This window comes from Spea bombifrons, chromosome 3 (genome assembly GCF_027358695.1).
Source record: "Spea bombifrons isolate aSpeBom1 chromosome 3, aSpeBom1.2.pri, whole genome shotgun sequence".
NCBI lineage: Eukaryota > Metazoa > Chordata > Amphibia > Anura > Pelobatidae > Spea > Spea bombifrons.
Genome location: NC_071089.1, coordinates 122,250,748 through 122,276,995, shown reverse-complemented (window position 1 = coordinate 122,276,995; position 26,248 = coordinate 122,250,748). Strand labels below are relative to the sequence as shown.

Sequence of the window (26,248 nt, the reverse complement as noted above, 5' to 3'; positions counted from 1 at the left end):
TGGAGAAACAGAAGAGTGACCCGGAGACTCCCTATCCAAGGGGGGGGGGGTTGGGGCACATGGGTGATTACGGTCTATGCTGCCGTATCCACGATCCCCACTGCCCACCGGACCAGGACACCGGGGAAATCAAGACTGCCCAACAGAAAATAGGGCAGTTAGAACACAGAACGCGCCCACAGATCGGCCCCATCCGGCCCCCGGCTAGTCGCCCGTTTCTCCTGCTGTAAAGACTCAAACCTTAATCAGTCGTTGGTCTCGTCTTAGATTCAGGAGCCGTATGTCTATCCCATGCATGTTTAATCCCCTCACTGTATTACCCTCTACCACTTCTGCTGGGAGGCGGCTCCACTTAGCTACCACCCTCTCTTTTGTTGTAACTTTTCACGTTGTCCTGTCCTTCGTTACATTCCTGTGGGGGTCTCTCATCCTCTCTTATCTCGCCTCCGACTCTCTCCTCTGCCCTGTCTCTTTCTTGAATCCCCTCTGTCTCGCCTCTCCCTGTCTTTCTTATCCCCTCTCTCTTCTCACCCCATCTCTCTCTTATATCTCTTTCTCTTATCCCCTCTCTCCTCTCCCCCGTCTCTCTTACCCTCTCTCCTCTCTTATCTGTTATTGAGACGCAGTCGCACTGCTCATACATGGTGAGGTCGCGTGGAAGGAGGACACCGAGCAGGAAAGAGGGAGCGAGGGATCCGGGTCCAAATTCCAGACCGTGTGGCCCTCTCTGTCTCTCACCTTATTATCCCGGGAGATGCTTTTTGCTCGTCTTGCGCTTTAGATTGTCAGCTCTTTGGGAAGCAGCCTGTCTCTCCCCTCCTGTCTGCGCCCGGCTGCCCACACCCTCTCTCCTGCCCACGCCCCGTGTCCCAGCTCCCTGTCTGTGCCTGTCTCCTCTCCCTCCTCCCCATGGCAGGGAATATCTTGCATTCCTGGGCTGTGTGGAGCAGACGTGCCGAGACTCCCTGCGCCTCGGGGACAGCCCAGGGGTATATTCCTGCCCTTTACTCCTATTGGGGCATTAACCAGGAGTCAGGATTTGGGGTGAGTTGGGGACTGCAGCATAAATTACAGAAAAAATGTGCAACCTTTCTTACCCAGAGAGCCTAGAACCCCATCTGTTTACCCAGAGAGCCTAGAACCCCATCTGTTTACCCAGAGAGCCTAGAATTCCATCTATTTACCATGAGAGCCTATAACCCCATGTATTTACCCAGAGAGCCTAGAACCCCATCTGTTTACCCAGAGAACCTAGAACCCCATCTATTTATCCAGAGTGCCTAGAACCCCATCTGTTTACCCAGAGAGCCTATAACCCCATGTATTTACCCAGAGAGCCTAGAACCCAATCTGTTTACCCAGAGAGCCTAGAACCCCATCTGTTTACCCAGAGTGCCTAGAACCCCATCTGTTTACCCAGAGTGCCTAGAACCCCATCTGTTTACCCAGAGTGCCTAGAACCCCATATATTTACCCAGAGTGCCTAGAACTCCATCTATTTACCCAGAGAGCCGAGAACCCCATCTGTCACGGTCAGGACTACTTGCCAAGCCGTGACGGTGTGGAGGGTCACTGGCCACTTTATTAGGTACACGTTGCTAGTACCGGGTCGGACCCCCTTTTGCCCCCAGAACTGCCTTCATTCCTCGTGGCAGATTTTCTACAAGGTGCCGGAAACGTTCCTCCGAGATTTTGGTCCGCATGGACGTGATGACATCACGCGGTCGCTGGGGTCATAAAGCGATGGACACGGTCGGCTGTCACAATGTTTAACCGATGCTCAATGGGTGCCCAGGGGCCCAAAGTGTGCCAAGAAAATGCCCCCCCCGCACCATTACACCCCCACCGGCCTGACCCGCTGACACGAGGCGGGACGGATGCCGGCTTTCATGTCGTTGACTCGGCCGCCTGAACGTCGCAGCCGGAATGGAGACTCCTCAGACCCGGCAGCGTTCTACGGTCCTCCGGTGGCCGGTTTTGGCGATTCTGTGGGAATCGTAGCCTCGGTTTCCGGTTCTCGGCTGACAGGATCGGCACCCGACGGGGTCTTCTGCTGCTGGAGGTCCGCCGTGCGTTCAGAGATCGGATTCTGCAGACCTTGGGTGTAACGAGGGGTTAATTGGGTTACTGTCGCCTTTCTATCATCTCGCACCAGTCTGCCCGTTCTCTCTGACCCCAACAAGGCATTCCCGTCACACTGCCGCCCGACACTTCTGCTGGGAGGCTGTTCCACTTATCCACCACCCCCTCAGTAAAGTAAAACTCCCTTCCGTTCCGTTTCAGCCTCTGATCCTCTAGCGTAAGATTCCGCTCTCGTTCCTCCCGCGAAATAAACTCCCCCGCTGCCCCGTTATGTGTTTAACCCCTTCACGGCCGGGGTTTTTAGTACGTGGGTTTCCTTAACTTTCCATTTTCTGTGTTTGTAAAAATTAGTAATCATTTTCAGGAAAAAACCCATAAAACCGCACAAAAATAGTAACGGAGAGTGTAAGAAATCTGTAGTAAAATATAATAAATACGCGTTATCTGGGGATCTCTGTGCACGGTCGGTGCCACCCCTGCTGGTCGGCGCGTCGGCATCCCCGGATTACAGAAATCCCCCGCAGAGGTCACATCCGTCCCCCACACAGTAATGCTTCTGGCGGAAGGGGTTTGGGGGGGTAATAACTTTTACATGTAACGGGGTGCCGGGGGTAATATGGATAGACGCCCCTTTAGGGGTCCCTCGTACAGACCCGGCTATTACAGACGGGTCTGTCCACTGGGGGCCGCTCTGAGCCCATGTAGCGTATGCTGGGCGGGCCCTATTATTCAGGGGGACCTATCAGATCACAGCGTTCGCCATAAACCCAACTGCCCTGGATACCTCAGCTTGGCGGCTGTCCGTGGCAAAGCCAGCATTATCCAATCAACTTCCTATCCAGACCGGAAACCCCCCCTTTACAAAATCTGCCTTAATAAATCAACTAAACGGGGAGGAATAATCCTGGGGACAGGAAGTCGATTCGACTGCTCCAGCTCAAACCCTACGGGTGCAGACCCCGCCCCATAACAAGCCCCGCCTCTGCCTGCAGAACGCAGTCTACCCTGCCGGCTCTTGGCCCCACCTCCGACAGTACCACGTGGCCTCTCTCCTGGTTCATAGCGCAGTCATTTTGGCCCCGCCCCCGGCGGTACCACGTGTTCCATCTCAGGTCCATGTCTCGGTAATTCAGGCCCCGCCCGCGGACCCGCCCCCGGCAGTACCACGTGTTCTCCTAGCAGGTTCGGCACACACATGGCGCCGCTCGCTGTACTCCAGCTGGAGGATGGAACCAAGTTCCCCGGCCGCCTGTTCGGGGCCCCGGTGCCCGTGTCTGGGGAAGTCGGTGAGATGGAGCGGGGGGACTGCGTGTGTGTTACTGGGGAAGGATGAGCGAGAGGAGAGTGTGATGGAAGGGTGAGTGAGGAGAGTGTGATGGAAGGGTGAGTGAGTGAGGAGAGTGTGATGGAAGGGTGGGTGAGTGAGGAGAGTGTGATGGAAGTGTGAGTGAGGAGAGTGTGATGGAAGGGTGAGTGAGTGAGGAGAGTGTGATGGAAGGGTGGGTGAGTGAGGAGAGTGTGATGGAAGGGTGAGTGAGGAGAGTGTGATGGAAGGGTGAGTGAGTGAGGAGAGTGTGATGGAAGGGTGAGTGAGTGAGGAGAGTGTGATGGAAGGGTGAGTGAGTGAGGAGAGTGTGATGGAAGGGTGAGTGAGTGAGGAGAGTGTGATGGAAGGGTGAGTGAATGAGGAGAGTGTGATGGAAGGGTAAGTGAATGAGGAGAGTGTGATGGAAGGGTAAGTGAATGAGGAGAGTGTGATGGAAGGGTAAGTGAATGAGGAGAGTGTGATGGAAGGGTGGGTGAGTGAGGAGAGTGTGATGGAAGGGTGGGTGAGTGAGGAGAGTGTGATGGAAGGGTGGGTGAGTGAGGAGAGTGTGATGGAAGGGTGGGTGAGTGAGGAGAGTGTGATGGAAGGGTGGGTGAGTGAGGAGAGTGTGATGGAAGGGTGGGTGAGTGAGGAGAGTGTGATGGAAGGGTGGGTGAGTGAGGAGAGTGTGATGGAAGGGTGAGTGAGTGAGGAGAGTGTGATGGAAGGGTGAGTGAGTGAGGAGAGTGTGATGGAAGGTTGAATGAGTGAGGAGAGTGATGGAAGGGTGAGTGAGTGAGGAGAGTGTGATGGAAGGGTGAGTGAGTGAGGAGAGCGTGATGGAAGGGTGAGTGAGGAGAGCGTGATGGAAGGGTGAGTGAGGAGCGTGTGCTGGAGGTGTGAGTGAGTGAGGAGGATGTGATGGAGGGGTGAGTGAGGGAGGGAGGAGAGTGTGATGGAAGGGTGAGTGAGGGAGGAGAGTGTGATGGAAGGGTGAGTGAGGGAGGGAGGAGAGTGTGATGGAAGGGTGAGTTTTGCTCCCCCCGGTCTGAGTGCTGCCTTGTTGCCCCCCTCCCCGGTCTGAGTGCCGCCTTGTTGCCCGCAGTGTTTCAGACGGGGATGGTCGGATACCCCGAGGCCCTGACTGACCCGTCGTACAGATCGCAGATCCTGGTTCTCACCTACCCGCTGATCGGCAACTACGGCGTCCCGCCGGACCGGCTCGACCGGTTTGGACTCAGCCAGGTAGGAAGCTGCTCTGTGGCGGGGGGGCTGGGAGTGGGGGCCCCTCTCTGTACCCCTCTCTGTACCCCTCTCTATACCCCCAAGTCCTGCCACCCCTCTAACCCCACGCCGTGCCCCGCACCCCTCGGCTGCCGTGCCCCGCACCCCTCGGCTGCCGTGCCCCGCACCCCTCGGCTGCCGTGCCCCGCACCCCTCGGCTGCCGTGCCCCGCACCCCTCGGCTGCTGTGCCCCGCGTGGCGCCCCGTTATCAGACGCCGGCCTTGGAATGTCTTCTCCTGATAAGAGCTGTGCTTTCCCAGGGCCGCCGACGTAAACAGGACGCCCCCCGCGTCTGCCAGTGTGCTCTGTGTGCCCCCTGCACCGCCCCCCCGGTGTATCCCCCGCGTCCCCTCGCCCGCGGCGTGACTCCCTGTGTTTTGGCAGTGGTTCGAGTCGGATCGGATCCACGCGTCGGCCCTCATCGTGGGCGAGCTGTCGGAGAGCCCCAGTCACTGGAGCTGCGAGAGGACCTTGGACCAATGGCTGAAGCAGCACAATATCCCCGGCCTGGAAGGTACGTGGCCCTGCGCGGCCCTCGGCGTGGGCGGGACGGACTCATGGCAGCCAACGGGGGCGCTCTAGAATGAATCGGTTTAGAGACCCGGCCGGGGGAGGGGGAACCGTGGCGGGCTAACGCTTCGGCTGGTGAGAACTCCCATGATGCGCGGCTGTGCTCGGCTGTGTGTCCTGGGAGTTGTAGTCCTTTCACTCCGTGGCAGACGTGACTCTCCTCTCCGTACCGCCAGGAGTGGACACCCGGGCCCTCACCAAGAAGATCCGAGAGAAAGGGACCCTGCTGGGGAAGCTGGTCCCGGAGGGCGTGGACGAGGGCCACATCCTGTATGACGACCCGGGCAAGAGGAACCTGGTGCGGGAGGTGTCGCTGAAGGTGGGTATCCCTTTCCGGTGGCCGGGTGGGGGGAGGTGGGGGGCCGGGGGTCACCGCCGGTGATTGTCGTTACGCTGTCTCCGTAGGCGCCGCGGGTCTTTAACGCCGGCGGCTCTCTGAAGATCGCGGCTCTGGACTGCGGCCTGAAGTATAACCAGATCCGGTGTCTGTGCCGGAGGGGGGCCGCGGTGACGGTGCTGCCGTGGGACTCCCCGCTGGACCCCGCCCAGTACGACGGCCTGTTCATCAGTAACGGCCCCGGGGACCCCGTCTTCTGCCAGGAGACCGTGGACAACCTCAAACGGTTCATGGCGGGGGAGAAGCCCAAGCCGGTGTTTGGCATCTGCCTCGGCCACCAGATCCTGTCCCTCGTCATCGGGGCAAAAACATACAAGATGAAGTAAGCGGCTTCCTTGGGGGGGGGGGGGGTTAGTCTAATGTTCCCTGTATCTGCTCCGTGTGTTGGGGGAGGGGGGTATTCCAGGAATAATGTTTGTCCCTTTTTAATGACTTTTCTACCCAGATACGGGAACCGGGGCCACAATCAGCCATGCGTCCACGAGGGCACCGGGCGCTGCTTCATCACCTCTCAGAACCATGGGTACGCCGTGGACCCCGGCACTCTGCCCCCTGACTGGGCAGCTTTATTCACCAACGCCAACGATCACTCTAACGAGGGCATCGTCCACCAGTCCAAGCCGTTCTTCAGGTGAGCTTCTGCGGGCCGGTTTGTTCCTGGCGGGGGGATGGGGGCCCCGAGGAGCGGGTCTGTGGTTGGCAGCTGAAGGGTTAACGCGTGTCCCCTGTTCAGTGTGCAGTTTCACCCGGAGCACCGCGCGGGGCCCACGGACCTCGTCGGCTTGTTCGACGTTTTCTTGGACACTGTGAGGGACGTAAAAGCCGGAGCTTCAGACGGCAAAACGGGTGAGTGACGAGCACCCCCCCCCGCCTGCCGGGGCGGAAAATCCCCCCCCCACACACACACACGTTCTTACATTTCTCCCCCCTTCCAGTGAAGGAGCGTCTGACGGATCTCCTCGCGTACAGAGACTCGCCCCGCGTTGGTGACCTGGAGGCCTCCCGGCCGCGCAAGGTGCTGATCCTCGGCTCCGGCGGCCTCTCCATCGGCCAGGCCGGGGAGTTCGATTACTCGGGGTCTCAGGTAAAGCTTTATGTGTAGGCCTTGGCCAATGGCTCCACGTCGCCCTGCAGCGGGAGAAGCCACCTCTGTCCCATATCTGTCGCCCTGCAGCGGGAGGAGCGACCTATGTGTCCCATATCTGTCGCCCTGCAGCAGGAGGAGCCACCTTCATACCCCATAGCTCCCTTCTGTCGCCCTGCAGTGGGAGGAGCCACCTTCATGCCCCATAGCTCCCTTCTGTCACCCTGCAGCGGGAGGGGCCACCTCTGTGTCCCACAGCCCCCTTCTGTCACCCTGCAGTGGGAGAGACTCCACACTGTTGCCCCAGTATGACATTTGCCCCTCTGTAATGTCCCCCCCTCTCTTGTTTTTAGGCCATTAAAGCTCTGAAGGAAGAGAACATACAGACTGTGCTGATTAACCCCAACATCGCCACGGTGCAGACCTCCAAGGGTCTGGCGGACAAGGTGTATTTTCTGCCGCTGACCCACGAATACGTCACCCAGGTGAGTCTCGGCTCCGGAGCCCCCGGGGGCCGGCGCAGAATCCCGGCGCATGGAGGTAACGGCTCGGTCTCCCGCGCCAGGTGATAAAGAACGAGCGCCCGGACGGGATCCTGCTGACTTTCGGGGGCCAGACGGCCCTGAACTGCGGGGTGGAGCTGACCAAGCGGGGCGTGCTGGAGAAGTACCACGTGCGGGTGCTGGGCACGCCGGTGGAGTCTATCGAGATGACGGAGGACAGAAAGGTCTTTGTGGAGAAGATGGAGGAAATCGGGGAGCACGTGGCCCCCAGCGAGGCTGCCTTCTCTCTGGAGCAGGTAAGCGGCGGGGCTCCGTGACGGGGTAAGTTCGGCCGGCGGGGGCATCTTCCGTAATCCTCCGTGTTCTGCAGGCTCAGGCGGCCGCCGACCGGATCGGGTACCCCGTCCTCGTGCGCTCCGCGTTCGCGCTGGGCGGCCTGGGCTCCGGATTCGCCAACACCAAGGAGGAGCTGACGGCGCTGGTGTCGCAGGCCTTCGCCCACACCACGCAGGTCCTGGTGGACAAGTCTCTGAAGGGCTGGAAGGAGATCGAGTACGAGGTGGTGCGGGACGCGTACAACAACTGCGTGACGGTGAGGAGCCACGGGGAGATCCTAACGGGTGGTCCGGCGCTCTCTGCCGTCTCTCGGCCCTAACGGTCTCCGCGTGGTCCTCGTTCCAGGTGTGTAACATGGAGAACATCGACCCCCTGGGGATCCACACCGGGGAGTCCATCGTGGTGGCCCCGAGCCAGACGCTGAACGACCGCGAGTATAACCTGCTGCGCGCCACGGCCATCAAAGTCATCCAGCACCTCGGCATCGTGGGAGAATGTAATATCCAGTACGCGCTGAACCCGGAGTCCGAGCAGGTGAGTGGCAGGGGCCGCTGGGCGGCACCTCGCATAGGGCCAGCGGGGGCCAGGTCACGGTCACGTGTGGTTTGAGTGTCCGTGGTACGGATGCATTTGTGGCATTAAACTTATTTTTTCCCCCCCTCTCCCAGTATTACATCATCGAAGTGAACGCCCGCCTCTCTCGCAGTTCGGCTCTGGCCAGTAAGGCCACCGGCTACCCCCTGGCATACGTAGCGGCCAAACTGGCGCTGGGAATCCCTCTGCCTGTTCTCAGGTACTGGCTGCATGGAGAACTACTTCCTAATCAGACAAGTGGCTGCGGCCGTAGTGGCCAGGAGAAGGGGGGGTCTTTAATAGAAGATGATAATTGGGCCAAGATAGAAAGCGTTAACGTACCTCGGAGGTCTCCTTTTCAGCTCTACGTTCTATAGAAAAATTTCTGGAAGCGGTGTTGGGGATCACCCCAGGTTGGGCTGGTGTGCCCCCCACAAACTCTCGTCTCCCCCTCCACAGGAACTCTGTCACCAACTCCACCACGGCCAACTTCGAGCCCAGCCTGGATTACTGCGTGGTGAAGGTTCCACGCTGGGACCTCAGCAAGTTCCTCCGGGTCAGCACCAAAATCGGGAGCTCCATGAAGAGCGTCGGTATGTGAACCGACCGGTCCGAGTTACGAACTTTCATTGTGGCCCCCCCTGGGAGACGCGCCCCCCCCCCGGGAGATACTTACCACCGCTTTGAACTCTTGCAGGGGAGGTGATGTCGGTCGGCAGAAGCTTTGAGGAGGCCTTTCAGAAAGCCCTGCGCATGGTGGACGAGAACTGCGTTGGCTTTGACCACACGATTAGGTCGGCGTCGGATGAGGTGAGTGTCCCCCCCCCCCCCCGTGGCTGCCGTATCGGGGTTGCCCCGTAGCGCAGGGACCTGATTGGCTGTCTTCTTGCGCAGGAGCTGGAGACTCCCACCGACAAGCGTATCTTTGTACTGGCGGCCGCTCTGCGCGCCGGTTACACCATCGACCGTTTGTACGAGCTGACCAAGATCGACCGCTGGTTCCTCCACAAGATGAAGAACATCACGGACCACCTGTCCACGCTGGAGATCTACCAGCAGGATGAGACCACCATGCCACGGGACGTCCTCCTCCGGGCCAAGCAGCTGGGCTTCTCGGACAAGCAGATTGCGCAGGCTGTGCAGAGGTGAGGAGCGTGATGTAGGGGGATGAGGACGCGGCGTGGCCAATGGGCGTAGAGATGCGCGTATGGTAACACGCGTGTAAACGGGACCCTTGCATTTCCTCCCCAGCACAGAGTTGGCGGTTAGGAAGATGCGGAAGGAGTGGGACATCCGGCCCGTGGTGAAGCAGATCGATACCGTGGCGGCCGAGTGGCCTGCGCAGACCAATTACCTGTACCTGACGTATAGCGGTACCGAGCACGACTTGGACTTCCAGGAAGCGCACGTCATGGTGATCGGCTCCGGCGTCTACCGCATCGGGAGCAGCGTGGAGTTTGATTGGTGCGCCGTTGGGTGCATCCAGGAGCTGCGCAAGGTGATAGGACTGGTATATGGCAGGGGCGGGGTTTATCTGTTGGGGCGGAGCTTTGTTGATAACCCTCCCTCCGCCCTCTGCAGATGGGCTTTAAGACGATCATGGTGAACTACAACCCCGAGACGGTCAGCACGGACTACGACATGTGTGACCGCCTGTACTTTGATGAGATCTCCTTTGAGGTGAGCCGACGGACCCCTCGGGTTAGGGTGGGCCATCTGTAAGGGGCAGAGAGTTTAGGGTGTAGAGAGAGTTGCCCCAGGCGGGGGCAGCGTCTGAATTCTTGCGGCGGGTGCCGATCTAGTTGCCCCTTGGCTCCATCAGGTGGTGATGGATATCTATGAGCTGGAAAACCCTGAGGGCATCATCCTGTCGATGGGCGGGCAGCTGCCAAACAACATCGCCATGTCCCTGCACCGCCAGCAGTGCCGCGTGCTGGGCACCTCCCCCGAGGCCATCGACTCCGCCGAGAACCGCTTCAAGTTCTCCCGCATGCTGGACACCATCGGGATCAGCCAACCGCAGTGGAAGGAGCTGTCCGACATGCAGGTACCGTGTCCCCCGCCACCGCTTCCCACCCCTCTGCGCTCGCCGGTTTTAACGTCAGTCTCTCCCCACAGTCCGCGGTCCAGTTCTGTAACAAGGTCGGATACCCCTGCGTGGTGCGTCCGTCCTACGTGCTGAGCGGCGCTGCTATGAACGTGGCTTACACAGACAGCGACCTGGAGACGTTTCTTAGCAACGCCGTGGCGGTCTCCAAGGAGCACCCCGTGGTTATCTCCAAATTCATCCAGGAAGCCAAGGCAAGTGCTGCGTTTCAGCAGGTTCTCTGCGGGTGATGCGTGTATCAGGCGTGTGCTGCGTGTTCTGTGGCCCTAACGATCGGCTTCCTTCTGGGACAGGAAATAGACGTGGATGCCGTGGCATGCGATGGAGTGGTGGTTGCCGTGGCCATATGTGAGCACGTGGAGAATGCCGGGGTGCACTCGGGAGATGCGACACTCGTCACCCCACCTCAGGACATCACACCTAAAACTCTGGAGAGGATTAAGGCCATCGTCCACGCCGTGGGACTGGAGCTTCAGGTCACTGGACCCTTCAACCTGCAGCTGATTGCCAAGGTATGGAGGTGGTGGGTGTCAGCCGGGGGTCCCGCGCGTGGGACAGTTTGTGTCCTCCTGTCTGTCACGTGTTATGCATGTATACTTGGCGCGTGACTTCCACGTGGTCCCCGCACATGTCTTTCCTCCTGTGGCATCTCTGAGATCTCTCTCTCCGCAGGATGACCAGCTGAAGGTGATTGAGTGCAACGTCAGAGTATCGCGTTCCTTTCCCTTTGTCTCCAAGACGCTGGGTGTGGATTTGGTGGCTCTGGCCACGCAAGTTATAATGGGAGAGGAGGTGGAACCGATCGGACTGATGACTGGCACTGGGATAGTTGGCGTCAAGGTGAGGGCATCATAAGACACGTGGTCCCCGTTGCCTTCCACTTCCTTTGCTGTCCTCTTCTCCTGTCCACCCCAGTCTCCTCTGTCCCGGGCCCCCCCTGATGGCCTCCACTTTCCTCCCGCGTCTGCAGGTCCCTCAGTTCTCCTTCTCTCGCCTGGCTGGGGCCGACGTGGTCCTTGGCGTGGAAATGACCAGCACGGGGGAAGTGGCCTGCTTCGGGGAGAACCGATATGAGGCTTATCTAAAGGCCATGCTGAGCACCGGCTTCAAAATACCCAAGAAGAACATTCTGCTGACCATCGGGAGCTACAAGGTGAGTGTGGCCCCTCCATATTGCATGTGGCCAGGAGGGAGCGCCATGTGGAATATTATGGGATGTGTCTCTGGGTGCCACTCATGGATGCTGTGGTTCTCTTTTGCAGAATAAGAGCGAGCTCCTGCCCACGGTGCGGGCCCTGGAGAGCTTGGGCTACACGCTGTGTGCCAGCTTGGGCACCGCTGACTTCTATACGGAGCATGGCGTCAAGGTACGTGGCGGCCTTCAGTTCCTGGAGCTGGTGATCGGCCCCTGTGGGCTCTCTGGTGGTAAAGTCCTTTTACACCCCCCCCCGCAGGTTAAAGCAATGGATTGGCCCTTCGAGGAGGTGGACAGCGATGGTCCTCTGAAGGAGAAGCAGGGGAGCATCATGGACCACCTTTCCGAGAACCACTTCGACCTCGTCATCAACCTGTCCATGAGAAACTCCGGTGGACGCAGACTCTCGTCCTTTGTTACGCGTGGATACCGCACGCGCCGGCTGGCCGTGGACTACTCGGTGCCCCTCATCATCGACATCAAGTGCACCAAGCTGTTCGTGGAGGTGAGTGGGACTTTATATCTCACAATCCGGCCTTCGCGAGGATGTCCGCCACGGAAGATCAGTGTGTCTGACCTACCATTCTATCCTGATTCCTGCCGTGGCTTCAGTCCACGTTGTGACCGTCGGATGCTCATGTTTTGCAGGCTCTGCGTCAGATCGGAGCAACGCCTCCTGTCAAGACTCACGTGGACTGTATGACGTCCCAAAAACTGATCCGTCTGCCAGGTGAGCGGGGGCAATGGGCCACGTGCACACGTGGCGTCTGCTGTGTCCTTAGTGCAGTCCTTTATAAGATACGGCCACCACGCAGGGCATGTTAGAGGTCGGTTCTAGACTCCCTTGCCTAAGATGAGCTGTTATTGCTATTAAAGGCTCTGTATGGCCCCCGCTGCGTCCCGTGTGGTGGCCCCCGCTGCGTCCCGTGTGGCCCCGCTGGTAGAAACAATGCTTTTTATTGGTGTTTATTACAATTCTCACCGTCTGTAAATATCCCCCCCCAAATCAGGATTGATTGATGTCCACGTGCACTTGCGTGAGCCTGGAGCCACTCATAAGGAAGACTTCTCCTCCGGCACGGCTGCGGCTCTGGCAGGTGGCGTGACCACGGTGTGTGTCATGCCAAACACCAACCCAGCCGTCACCGACGCCGGCTCCTTCGCGCTGGCACAGAAGGTAAGCGGCTTGAAGCCACGGATTAGTGAGGTGGGAACCGTGTTACTGACGTGAGTTTGGGTGGGATTTTCCACGTGAAATGTCCTGTAGTGGACTCGGGTGGGGCGGCATCTTTAATTCCGTGTCGCTGTTCAGCTGGCAGAGGCCGGGGCTCGCTGTGACTTTGCCCTCTTCCTGGGAGCCTCCTCTGAGAATGTGGGGTCCCTCGCCGCCGTGGCCAGCTCCGCCGCGGGCCTGAAGATGTATCTGAATGACACGTACTCCCAGCTGAAGATGGACAACGTCTCCGTCTGGATGGAGGTCAGTCGTGGCTACGTGGAGCCTTGTCACCCCGCCCCCACCCCGTCCAGCGCCGCAGGCCTTGTCACCCCGTCCGGCACCGCAGGCCTTGCCAACCCCTCCACCCCGGTCGGCGCCGCAGGCCTTGCCACGTGCCCCCCCCACCCCATCGGGCGCCGCAGGCCTTGCTGTTTCCGTACAACTGTTCTGTGGCCTTTCCCTGCAGCACTTTGAGAAGTGGCCCTCACACCTACCGATTGTGGCCCACGCCGAGAAACAAACCGTGGCTGCCATCCTGATGGTGGCCCAGCTGTACCAGCGGTCGGTGCACATCTGCCACGTGGCCAAGAAGGAGGAGGTAAGTCCAGCAAGGCGCGAAGCATGGGACGCGCGGTGTAGCTGGCGGCTGATTGGCAGCTGTAATGTTGGTATTAAGCCACGGAATCCGTGTCCCGCCAGATCCTAATTATCAAGGCCGCGAAGCAGAAGGGCATCCGCGTGACGTGTGAAGTGGCCCCTCACCACCTCTTCCTCTGCCTCGATGACCTCGAGCGCATCGGTGAAACGCGTGGCCAAGTGCGCCCCATGCTGGGCACACGGGAGGACATGGAAGCGTTATGGGAAAACCTGGATACTATAGACTGCTTTGCCACGGACCACGGTAGGTGTGATGGTGGGGTGAGTGAGGAGATGAGTGTCACGCTGAGCCCGTGGAACCTTCATTCCGTTAAAGGGACGTAGCTGAAGGTGCTTCGTGTTGCTGCTCTGCACACGCGTGTTATTGGCGTGGTCTGTGTGGGAGGCTGTAATTGGGTATTAGGCTGATGGTGTGGATTCCCGTGGCTCACGTTAACACGTCATTCTGCCTGCCCGCCACGCAGCCCCTCACTCCGTGGAGGAGAAGGATGGCCCCAATGCCCCACCGGGTTACCCCGGCCTGGAGACCATGCTGCCCCTGCTCCTCACTGCCGTCAGCGAGGGCCGCCTCACCGTCGATGACATCATCAAGCGTTTGTACGAGAATCCACGCAAGATCTTCTCGCTGCCGTTGCAAGAGAACACCTACATAGAAGTGAGTTCCCCGGGGCTTGTGGCCCTTACTTACCCCAGCCCCGTATTACTGCTGCCCCGTGACACGTTCTCCCCTCTGTCCGCAGGTCGACCTGGAGCACGAGTGGGTGATACCCCCCCACATGCAGTTCACAAAGTCCAAGTGGACGCCGTTCCACGGGATGAAGGTGAAGGGGGCCGTGCGGAGAGTGGTCCTGAGAGGGGAGGTGGCGTACATCGACGGCCAGGTAATACCCCGGGTCATAAGGGGCTGCGTGCCTGGGGCAGATGGGGGGGTCATCTCTGGGAGCCAAGTTTCCTTTATTGGATACGCTGGGGGCATTGTATGAAGTGGATGCTGTCGGGGGGCAGATAGTCTCCCGAGGGGTTTCCAGCGTTGGCGTGTGGAGTGGGAGCGGCGTGGGGAACCGTGCTCCTTGGTGTACAATTTCCTCGCGTTGACCCCTCTGCCCCCCCCGTTTGCAGGTCCTGGTTCCCGCCGGCTTTGGGCAGGATGTGAGGAAGTGGGCAGCACCCGCGGCTCCCCCCGTTGTTCCACCGCCCAGCAAAGAGGTTGTGAAGGTAAGTGGCCACGTGGGCTTCCTAGACCGGAGAGAGCCACACGCCGGAAGCGCACATGTCGCTTTGTAGCGGTTTAGTGTCGGTTGCCGTGGTAATTTTTTTTTTTGTCTTGTACCCTCAGACCCCGGAGCGCCATCGCCACGTCACCGTTCAAAGCGAGACCATTCGCACCCGGGCCCCCAGCCCACGCCGAGCCGGCCCAACCGTAGATGGTCGCTTCCATCTGCCCCCCAGAGTTCACCGTTCGTCTGACCCCGGCCTGCAGGGTGAGTGATGTTTTGTGGCCGTGCCACACGCTAAGGTGGGCTTTCCAGCGGGGGCTTCCATCTTCTGCTTAAACCCTGACCGTTATGTCCTGGTCCCCAGCGCCCTGGAAGTTTCCGGCGTGGCAGTATCGTGGGGCGGCTGCGAGGAACGGTAACGCACCCGGGCATCGCTCTAATCGGGGGTGGGGGGTCTCCTGGTTGTACTGCCATCGTGGTGGCCAGTGAGCCGGAGGTGTTACCCTCGCAGGTTGCCAGCCATTTGCCATCACGTGGCGGGCACCGGGGGACCAGTCGCTGCTGGGGTAGGATCTGCTGGAAAGACAAACAGGATTTGGCGGGGGCCGCGTGGTCTGCCAGCAGCAAATCTCCCCCCGGCAGTGAACTGGTTAATTGTTTTTCCGATCTCCCGGTTTGCTGCAGGAATCAGGTTTAACGGGGCATCTCGTGGCGTTTGATTGGCTGATCAGTGATTGGTCAGTTTAATGCACGTGGCAGGAGCGACTCCAGCGCAGAGCGCGTCACACACTCTATAGTATGGAGCATGTGGCCGCCGCTGGTGATGGGAGTGATGGGAACTGTGCAGTAGGTGGGATTCCCGGGACCCCCTTATGAGTGACCCAGTAATTCTGTAGTAAGAGATCTTTGGCCGTGTGGCTGACATATACCGCCACGCAGCTCCTGCCACCGCTCCGGCCATTAATTATGTTCTTTCCGTGGCGTTGTACGTTTGCCAAGCTTGGTCAGTGGGCAGGTGATGACGAATTAATTGCCCCAGTCAGTAAAGGGGTATGTAGCCACGGGACTGGGTGCGAAACCACGGGCTGCGTGCGCTCTCGTGACCCGATGGTGGTAACTAGTTGGGGTATTAGTGGCGTTGGGCACACATTTGCCCCCTCCTGTAAGTGGTCGTCCACCGAGCTTGGCAGACGTTCAGCCCCCGGGCCACGGTGTATCCGTGTGCGTGTTGGCGTGTGGCTTATCCGTGTCTCTGCGTGATGTCCGTCACTCACCGCTCTGCATGCTTTGTGTTTGTGGCAGCAGCTGAGGAGCAGAGAGAGAAGCTTCCCCGGAGATCCACGGAACCAGGTTATTCCCTTCTTACTCCGCTTCGTACCGCACTGTTCAGTGGAACGTGGCCCACGCGGCGCGCCCCCGGGAGGGGTCAGAGAGAGAGAGCCGGGGGGGGTGCTATTATATGACGTGGCTCGATAAAGAGTTTTCTGGCAGCCGCTCTGGGGTGGGGTGGGGTGAGGCATTGAGGATGTGCCGGTGATTGGGCGGTTGGTGGGATTGACTGTGGGGAGGGAGGGGTCTGCTGGTGGTTGGGGGGGGTTCGGTGTAGTGAGGCATTGAGGATGTGCCGGTGATTGGGCGGTTGGTGGGATTGACTGTGGGGAGGGAGGGGTCTGCTGGTGGTTGGGGGGGGTTCGGTGTAGTGAGGCATTGAGGATGTGCCGGTGAATGGGCGGTTGGTGGGATTGACTGTGGGGAGGGAGGGGTCTGCTGGTGGCTGGGGGGTTTCGGTGTAGTGAGGCATTGAGGATGTGCCGGTGAATGGGCGGTTGGTGGGATTGACTGTGGGGAGGGAGGGGTCTGCTGGTGGTTGGGGGGGTTCGGTGTAGTGAGGCATTGAGGATGTGCCGGTGAATGGGCGGTTGGTGGGATTGACTGTGGGGAGGGAGGGGTCTGCTGGTGGCTGGGGGGTTTCGGTGTAGTGAGGCATTGAGGATGTGCCGGTGAATGGGCGGTTGGTGGGATTGACTGTGGGGAGGGAGTGGTCTGGTTGGGGGGCTTTTCGGTGGATATATAGGGGGTCTGCCGTTTGGCACGGTTGGGGGATTTCCGGTGGGCATATTGAGTTGGATGTTTAACAGGGGCCGCTGTGGGGTATTAAGGGGCAGTTGTGGGGGGCAGATGTCATTCTTGCTGGTTTCTGGACTTGTGTATTTAATGCCATTTTGTCCATTTACATTTCAGAACAAGCTGGCCCCGATGGTTACCCCCACCCTCCCCCCATCCCCAGGATCCTGTCCCCACAGGCCATGTCCATGCAGGGCGCCCCCCATTTGCAGACCTCCCCTCTCCTTCACCCGCTGATTGGGCAGCACGTCCTGACGGTCCGACAGTTCAGCAAAGAGCAGGTGAGTCTGCTGATGCCAGGGGTATGGGGGGGGGCACCGGGGACTCGGTGAGGGTCATACGTGTGACGTGATGCCTTCTGTTTCAGATGTCCCACCTGTTTAACGTGGCTCACACGCTGCGCATGCTGGTGCAGAAGGAGAGAAGTCTGGACATTCTGAAGGTGAGTGGAGCTTCCCGTCGGTGATGTTGTTGCCTATGCCCCGGCACTGACGCAGGTTTTTTTTCTCCCCGCAGGGAAAGGTAATGGCCTCCATGTTTTTCGAGGCCAGCACCCGGACCAGCAGCTCCTTTGCAGCCGCCATGTATCGTCTGGGAGGCTCGGTGGTCTCCTTCTCAGATTCCACCTCCTCATCCCAGAAGGGAGAATGTCTGAGTGACTCGGTGCAGACCATGAGCTGCTACGCTGACGTGCTGGTGCTGAGGCACCCGGAGCCGGGCGCTGTGGAGGTAAAGTATGTGGCCGGCTCCCGGAACTCTTCGGCAGATGTTTTGTTGCCATCTCCCCCTTGCGGAGGATCAGGCAGCGGATTCCCGTCTTTACTGCACCTTCTGAATACAAAATCTCAAGAAGAGGTCCTTCTGTAGCCGGTGGCCTCCTTTCTGTAAAGCCGGTGGCGAGCCCCGGCAGGCAGGGGTGGCATCGGTTTTCTGAACGGGGCAGGGATTGGTGTCATGTGATGTTTTGGTGGGTATTCACGTGGTTAATGGCGTGCCACGTCTAATCCGGCTCCACGTTTCCCGTCAGCTTGCGGCCAAGCGTTGCCGGAAACCCGTGATTAATGCCGGAGATGGGGTAGGAGAGCATCCCACCCAGGCGCTGCTGGACATCTTCACCATCCGAGAGGAGCTGGGAACAGTCAATGGAATGACGGTGAGCGTCCTGCGCGGCGGCGCTCGGGGTATTAATCCACGATGGCTCCATCAGGGGGCAGCCACTCCTGGCATGAGTGGCAAGAGCTCTGGTGGCCTAGGGGTCGGTGGGGAAAAGGGCCAGGCGAGCTGCTTTGGGGTACAGAACCGGGGTGGCTACCTAGAGTTCAAAGGGGACTTGTGACGGGGGGGCAAAGTGTATGTGGGGGGGGATATCTCGTGGGGCCGGTAGCCTCTGATCTGCTTCGCCTCGATCTTCCTCGTCCAGATAACGATGGTTGGAGATTTAAAGCACGGCCGGACGGTCCACTCCCTCGCCTGCCTCCTCACTCAGTACCGCGTCAACCTGCGATACGTCACCCCGCGCAGCCTGCGCATGCCCTCAAACATCATCCACTTTGTGGCTTCTAAAGGAATTAAGCAGGTGAGGAGCCGTGTCAGCCTTGGGGTATGGGGGTCCTGGCCCCCCGTTGTGTGCTAACGCGTTTCTCCCCTTCAGGAAGAGTTTGACAGTATCGAGGAGGCCCTGCCGGACACGGACGTGCTGTACGTGACCCGGATCCAGAAGGAGAGGTTCGGGTCCACAGAGGAGTACGAAAATGTGAGTGTCCGCCTCGCTTACATCCCCCCCCCCTCGCTTACACCCCCCCTCCCCTCGTTCCGCCTGGCTTACATCCCCCCACCTCTTTCTGTTAATCTTAGTGCTTCGGACAGTTTATTCTCACCCCTCACATCATGACCCGGGCCAAAAAGAAGATGGTGGTGATGCACCCCATGCCACGTGTCAACGAAATCAGGTGAGGACGTGGGGAGAAGGATGTTAACACCGTGCACACAGAGGGAGAGGTGGCCTGGGGTGGGGAGGGTAAAAAATAGTGACGGGGAGAGGGGCTGAGGTAATGTCTTTCGGGGGGCATGTTTGTGGTTCGGCTGAGGGCTTTGCAGGGGGCAATTTGTAGGAATAAATGTGGCACGGAGGACATTGGGGGTAGGGGCAGTGAGTGAGGGTGCGAATGGCTGAGGCGGTGGAGAAAGGGTGTAAATGTGGGGTATTAACGAGGGTCTCTTTCTCTAGCCTGGAAGTGGATTCGGACCCCCGCGCGGCTTACTTCCGCCAGGCTGAGAACGGCATGTACGTGCGCATGGCTCTGCTGGCCACCGTGCTGGGCAAATACTGAGTTGTGGGATTTGGAGAGACGGCGGCGTCCCCTGAGCGGCGGACCGAAGGATTCCAGCTGCCGGATCTGAACCCATCGCCTGACCTAACCGAGGGCCCGGGGGGCCGCTGCCACATGGATGTTAAGCCCACTGTGACTGGACTCATTGCCGAGGCTGAAGTGTACACAGGGTTGGGGTAAATGGGGTGGGCTATGGGGTAGGTTGTACATACGTGCGGGAATGCTGGCTTTTTAGGTCACGTATGTTGCTTTTACCAGAATCCTATGCAATCTAACGCACGGTTTGTAGATCCCTGTCCTGCTGCTGGGTGCCCGCCTCGGGGTGAGGAACGGGGCGAGGGACGGGGCGAGGAAGCGCTGCTGGGGTTTATAATGTGAAGATTCCGGGATCTGAATGCTTTTCTAAATAAAGTGAAATGCTTTTCCCAATCTCACCGCTTTTTTTTTTTTTAATGTGAGGGCCCGAGATGGCGCTCGCCCTGCGTTACCGCCGTCCTAAACCAAAGCGAAGAAGGTGATCCAAACGGCGTGAGCCGCAGTGGAGCAGAGTCCCCGATCTTTACCTCCTGAGTCCACGCTCCCTGGAGGGAGATGCGGCTCCACTCTAGCTTCAGGAGACCCCATGCACTCAGCACTCCACTCGCTCTGAAGAGAGTGAGTGAGTAAATATCACGGACAATTTACAGGTGGGAATTAAAAATTGAGGGGGGATCAGAGGTGAATACAGAGTGCTTATCAACCCGTGCAAGGTGAGGAAAAAAGTGTGCCCCTCGCACACCCCTCACAGGGCCAAATGGGGGGGGCGTTATAACCTCCCGGGCTCTCTCACCCAATTCGCATCCTTAAGACCAGAGGGCCGAGCTTTCCCTCCATCACAGCCACTCACTCGGTGTAAGCCAAAAGGCCGAGAAGCTGTGCCTGTTTCTTTTTTTTTTTGGGGGGGGGGGGTGATTGTTGGTTGAATTAATGGTCGAATTCTCCTCAGAAAGAGTTTTCCTTTATGTCACCTCTTATCTACTTCTAATAGCATGCATCATTCTGATTGGTTACTTTTCAAGCAGGTTACGCCTTCTGAGCTGCATAATTAAGAATGGCCTAGACTTGACCCTTTGCACATATATATATATATATAGAATAACATAGAGTAGGCGTGTTGGCGGGAACTCGTCCATATATCATAGACTAGACATTCCCTGCTTTCTGGTGTCTTTGTCAGCAATATTTACGCTCACACAAGCATTTTCAGTGGCCCCTGAGCGGTGGGTGGGTGAGGTGGTCCCGGCGTCTGTCATCGTGTCCCTGACGCGTGGCTTTGAAGGGAAGTTCCCTGAGGGTGCAGGTGTCAGCATGGAGTGTGCGTTTATCCCCCCCCGGGACAGGTCTCGGGTTTAATGTATCAGGGAGCTGTTCCCGAGGATAATGCCTGAATTAAAGGACTTTAATGCCTTCGGGAGAAGCTGCTCTTCGCCTGGATGTTCAGGATCTCCTCCCATTGGCTGTGGGGAAAAGGCTCTCCCATCATTGGCTGATGCCTGTAGCCGGCCGGAATGTCTCAATTCTGTTGGACAATCGATCAACGAGCAGCGCGCTGCGAGACGTCCTCTGCTGCCGAAACTTCCCTGAAGATAACCCGTTCCACTTCCCTGTCAGCGGCCCACAATACTCATTAATGTATCGCCGTCATACTCCGCGGCGCTGTACAATGTGTGTTATTATTATTTATATATCGCCGTCATACTCCGCAGCGCTGTACAATGTGTTATTATTATTTATATATCACCGTCATACTCCGTAGCGCTGTACAATGTGTTATTATTATTATTTATATATCGCCGTCATACTCCGCAGCGCTGTACAATGTGTTATTATTATTATTTATATATCGCCGTCATACTCCGCAGCGCTGTACAATGTGTGTTATTATTATTTATATATCGCCGTCATACTCCGCAGCGCTGTACAATGTGTTATTATTATTTATATATCGCTGTCATACTCCGCAGCGCTGTACAATGTGTGTTATTATTATTTATATATCGCCGTCATACTCCGCAGCGCTGTACAATGTGTTATTATTATTATTTATATATCGCAGTCATACTCCGCAGCGCTGTACAATGTGTTATTATTATTATTTATATATCGCCGTCATACTCCGCAGCGCTGTACAATGTGTGTTATTATTATTTATATATCGCCATCATACTCCACAGCGCTGTACAATGTGTTATTATTATTTATATATCGCCATCATACTCCGCAGCGCTGTACAATGTGTTATTATTATTTATATATCGCCATCATACTCCGCAGCGCTGTACAATGTGTTATTATTATCATTTATATATCGCCGTCATACTCCGCAGCGGCGCTGTACAATGTGTGTTATTATTATTTATATATCGCCGTCATACTCCGCAGCGCTGTACAATGTGTGTTATTATTATTTATATATCGCCGTCATACTCCACAGCGCTGTACAATGTGTTATTATTATTTATATATCACCGTCATACTCCGCAGCGCTGTACAATGTGTTATTATCATTTATATATCGCCGTCATACTCCGCAGCGCTGTACAATGTGTGTTATTATTATTTATATATCGCCGTCATACTCCGCAGCGCTGTACAATGTGTTATTATTATTATTTATATATCGCCGTCATACTCCGCAGCGCTGTACAATGTGTGTTATTATTATTTATATATCGCCGTCATACTCCGCAGCGCTGTACAATGTGTGTTATTATTATTATTTATATATCGCCGTCATACTCCGCAGCGCTGTACAATGTGTTATTATTATTATTTATATATCGCCGTCATACTCCGCAGCGCTGTACAATGTGTGTTATTATTTATATATCGCCGTCATACTCCGCAGCGCTGTACAATGTGTGTTATTATTATTTATATATCGCCGTCATACTCCGCAGCGCTGTACAATGTGTGTTATTATTATTATTTATATATCGCCGTCATACTCCGCAGCGCTGTACAATGTGTGTTATTATTATTATTTATATATCGCCGTCATACTCCGCAGCGCTGTACAATGTGTTATTATTATTATTTATATATCGCCGTCATACTCCGCAGCGCTGTACAATGTGTGTTATTATTATTATTTATATATCGCCGTCATACTCCGCAGCGCTGTACAATGTGTTATTATTATTATTTATATATCGCCGTCATACTCCGCAGCGCTGTACAATGTGTTGTTATTATTTATATATCGCCGTCATACTCCGCAGCGCTGTACAATGTGTTATTATTATTTATATATCACCGTCATACTCCGCAGCGCTGTACAATGTGTTATTATTATTTATATATCGCCGTCATACTCCGCAGCGCTGTACAATGTGTTGTTATTATTTATATATCGCCGTCATACTCCGCAGCGCTGTACAATGTGTGTTATTATTATTTATATATCGCCGTCATACTCCGCAGCGCTGTACAATGTGTTATTATTATTTATATATCGCCGTCATACTCCGCAGCGCTGTACAATGTGTTATTATTATTTATATATCGCTGTCATACTCCGCAGCGCTGTACAATGTGTTATTATTATTTTTTATATATCGCCGTCATACTCCGCAGCGCTGTACAATGTGTGTTATTATTATTATTTATATATCGCTGTCATACTCCGCAGCGCTGTACAATGTGTTATTATTATTATTTATATATCGCCGTCATACTCCGCAGCGCTGTACAATGTGTTATTATTATTATTTATATATCGCCGTCATACTCCGCAGCGCTGTACAATGTGTTATTATTATTATTTATATATCGCCGTCATACTCCGCAGCGCTGTACAATGTGTTATAATTATTTATATATCGCCGTCATACTCCGCAGCGCTGTACAATGTGTTGTTATTATTTATATATCGCCGTCATACTCCGCAGCGCTGTACAATGTGTGTTATTATTATTTATATATCGCCGTCATACTCCGCAGCGCTGTACAATGTGTGTTATTATTATTATTTATATATCGCCGTCATACTCCGCAGCGCTGTACAATGTGTTATTATTATTTATATATCGCCGTCATACTCCGCAGCGCTATACAATGTGTGTTATTATTTATATATCGCCATCATACTCCGCAGCGCTGTACAATGTGTTATTATTATTATTTATATATCGCCGTCATACTCCGCAGCGCTGTACAATGTGTGTTGTTATTATTTATATATCGCCGTCATACTCCGCAGCGCAGTACAATGTGAAGCTTTATTTCGATGTAACGCGGTTGGTGGGACGGCGCCGTTTTGCGGACATTGAACTCGCAGGCTCTGCTCGGTTACGCACTTTATTTATTATCACAGTATATTTAAGTATCGCACTTTACACGCCGGCTGGAAACGCGTCGGGGGGGCTTCTGACGTGGATGGCGATCAGTGGCTGGACTGTCCTCCGCCGTGGTGCCCCCCGCCGTGGTGTCTGCAGAGCATAGGCTGCAAATAAACAGACCAATCAGTGGAGCGAAATGGAGTGCTCTGATCGGATAAAAGCAGGGAAGCCGTAGCCCTGAAGAACCTGCGCGGTCAGTTATGGCTTTATTCACTAAGCATTTCCCTGCCCGACCCGCTAATAATATACAGCGATACATGAGGTGAAAGCGGATGCCGCGATCCGTCTGTCCGCTGGAGCTCACAGGAACAGACAGACGGACCTCAATTCTCTGGTAAATCTTACATAATGTGTGTGGGGACTCGGCTCGATGTGATGTGCGCTGTATTCCGGGCTCAGGGCAAATCAGCACCGGGGGGTGGGGGGCGAGGGGCAGGAGAGACCGGTACTCACCAGGCAGAGCAGGCACATGATGAGGTAAGAGAGGATGAGTGACATCATCACGAGTAGAGCGACCCCCCAGCCAGGAACACCTGGGCAAAACAGAACATTCAAAGCTGAGTGCAGCCCCCGGGGAGAGAGAAATCCCGACTGTAGCCCCCCGTCTGGGGTATGTTACTAGTTACTTGCCCCTGTAAGTGTGACGTGAGTTTGTACCCGGCCCCCGGGGCAACTTTTTCCTGATGTTCTAAAACCCATGGAGATAAAAGGACTGCCGTCGGGATCCTGAGCTGCCGGCCGAGCAGAGGGTTCTATGTGTTCACGTGAAATGCTCATACGTGTGTACAGCGTGTAATTACTGTGTTCGCAGCTAGCGGCGGCTCTGTCATCCTCTCCTGGGGGTTAGATGGATCTAGATGGGGCGCATGTCCTGCTCTTGTGCTGTGTGCTGCTCTACAGCCTATGTTGGTGCTACGCGCTCCTTACGTACCTACGGTTGTGTTCGTCTGGGCATCTGAAACAGATCAGAGGGATGTCAGGACTCCGTATAAAACATAAAAGCGGAGAGCAAAAACCTCCCGCTCCCCACCTCTCCGATTATTTGCCCCACCTGCCCTTCTCACCGCCGCCTCTCTTTGCCATCCTCTTCCCTTGGACTCCCCTAATGGTTCTTCCTCCAATGCACTTTTTGCCACCCCTTCCTCCTCTGCCCTCTTTTTTAACCCCTTCCTAGTTCCCTGCCCCCCCTTGTTATAAAGCCCCCTTTCCTCGCCCTCCTGTCACCCTTTTGCCCTATTTGCCCCTCTCACCTGCCCCCTGCAGGCTCAGGATGAGGCAGGCTGCCAGCAGCCACGGTCCGGCTTTGCTCTTGCGTGCGGTCTCCATGCTGTTTCCGTGCCTGCGCAGGTATCCGTGTTCTGGAGCGGGCTGCGAGCGGCTGGTTTATATAGTGGGGTTACGGGGTGTTTGTGGCCCTTAGTCACGGCATTCGTGGCCTCTGACACCTTCCATAAAACCCTTTTATAGTTTATGAATCCGCTCAGGGCTGGGCTAATGGAGGCGCCTCTAACGAGCATTTACAATAATTAACAAAAATAAACTTGTGACGGAGCTCATAGTCAGAGCCATAAACTGCCCCGGCGTGATGTGACCCCAGCGGCGGGGGTGCGGGGAGCCGCAGCCGGACCCCTTCTGTGATCACCGGCCTGCCTCGTTAACCTCAAACGATGTTTCACACAATGAAGGGTTTATTCCCGTAGTTAGCGCCCCCGGCAGGGGCAGGGTACAGAGGAGGAAACCAACACGGGAACGGGCAGGGTACAGAGGAGGCACCAACACGGGAACGGGCAGGGTACAGAGGGGGCAGCAACATGGGAACGGGCAGGGTACAGAGGGGGCAGCAACATGGGAATGGGCAGGGTACAGAGGAGGAAACCAACACGGGAACGGGCAGGGTACAGAGAGGGCAGCAACACGGGAACGGGCAGGGTACTGATACAGGCCCGCGGCGGTTTATAGTGATACCGAGCGCGCTGATCGCAGCCCTGCGGCGGTTTATAGTGATACTGAGCGCGCTGATCGCAGCCCTGCGGCGGTTTATAGCGATACTGAGCACATCCTTTGAAGTTGCCGGCAGAAGACCAATGAAACCATCACAGGGTCTGAGTAGAAGGTGCGTCCTGTGACATCAAAGCCACGGAACGTGTCACCAACAGCTGTTACTGCCCCAAATAACCCCAACCGGAAACACCGGCTGTGGACCCAGGGCATGCGGCTCGGGGCAACTCCTAATCACCAGATGTCACGGACCAGACACGTACAATCCATGCACAGCAGCGGATACATGCTAAACCCCCCCACCTACCCCTATCACAGCACAGACGAGATGCCCCCTGTCACAGGGCCAGGTTAACGGGAGTTGCCCCGGACCTCCTGTCTCCGGGCAGCAACAGACATTTTCGTGGGACTCTGGGTCGGGGTGTCTGGGGGCAGTTTGCACAAAGTGTTTGGTTGGGTGAGGGTGTTTCGGGGTCTTTGTTGGGGATTGGTGTGTGGTTTAGCCGGGTCATGGAGCGTCTGTGTCCTGTTTCTGATCACATGACCCGGTGATATTTTATATTGTATTTTATTTTATAACCAGCCCAGGGACTGAATGTGGCTGCAGCTCCGGCCTTCAAAGAGACAATCAGGTAACCCGGCTGAGGCTCTTAATCAGCCAGCACAGCCCTGTCGGCCCCCGCACTACAGGGGGGATAACACAGGTGGGGGAACCATCGTATCACTTACCCCCGTACCAGATCCATTGACTGTGTACTCCCTGAGCTGATGGGGTTTGGGGTTCTGGGTGTGTTGAGAAGTCTGGTAAAGGAATGTTGATTGAATTGAGGTTATATATAAAGTTCTGTGTGTTTGTAAATAAAGTTCTTGTTTTACTGTGAATGGGGGT

General features: G+C 56.2%; 1 protein-coding gene across 2 annotated transcripts; it reads left to right on the top strand.

Annotated features, from left to right (window-relative positions):
• The first annotated feature begins 3,252 nt into the window (after window positions 1-3,252).
• CAD (carbamoyl-phosphate synthetase 2, aspartate transcarbamylase, and dihydroorotase) lies at window positions 3,253-19,411 on the top strand. Of its 2 annotated transcripts, XM_053459906.1 has the most exons (43): window positions 3,253-3,368; window positions 4,494-4,633; window positions 5,058-5,187; window positions 5,420-5,562; window positions 5,649-5,962; window positions 6,086-6,271; window positions 6,374-6,486; window positions 6,576-6,724; window positions 7,078-7,209; window positions 7,290-7,523; window positions 7,598-7,819; window positions 7,909-8,097; window positions 8,232-8,356; window positions 8,596-8,729; window positions 8,834-8,946; window positions 9,031-9,281; window positions 9,388-9,634; window positions 9,718-9,816; window positions 9,959-10,183; window positions 10,255-10,437; window positions 10,537-10,755; window positions 10,916-11,083; window positions 11,214-11,396; window positions 11,506-11,610; window positions 11,698-11,943; window positions 12,087-12,168; window positions 12,449-12,615; window positions 12,751-12,915; window positions 13,121-13,252; window positions 13,354-13,555; window positions 13,776-13,966; window positions 14,052-14,192; window positions 14,431-14,526; window positions 14,648-14,792; window positions 15,834-15,878; window positions 16,770-16,933; window positions 17,020-17,094; window positions 17,169-17,381; window positions 17,680-17,805; window positions 18,073-18,228; window positions 18,304-18,405; window positions 18,507-18,601; window positions 18,880-19,411. In XM_053459906.1, exons 1-43 carry the CDS (start codon window positions 3,278-3,280, stop codon window positions 18,980-18,982), a joined length of 6,741 nt encoding a protein of 2,246 aa, XP_053315881.1. In that variant the 5' UTR covers window positions 3,253-3,277; the 3' UTR covers window positions 18,983-19,411. The 2 variants fall into 2 exon arrangements, with proteins under 2 accessions (XP_053315881.1, XP_053315882.1); XM_053459907.1 differs by lacking the exon at window positions 15,834-15,878.
• Window positions 19,412-26,248: the final 6,837 nt, after the last annotated feature.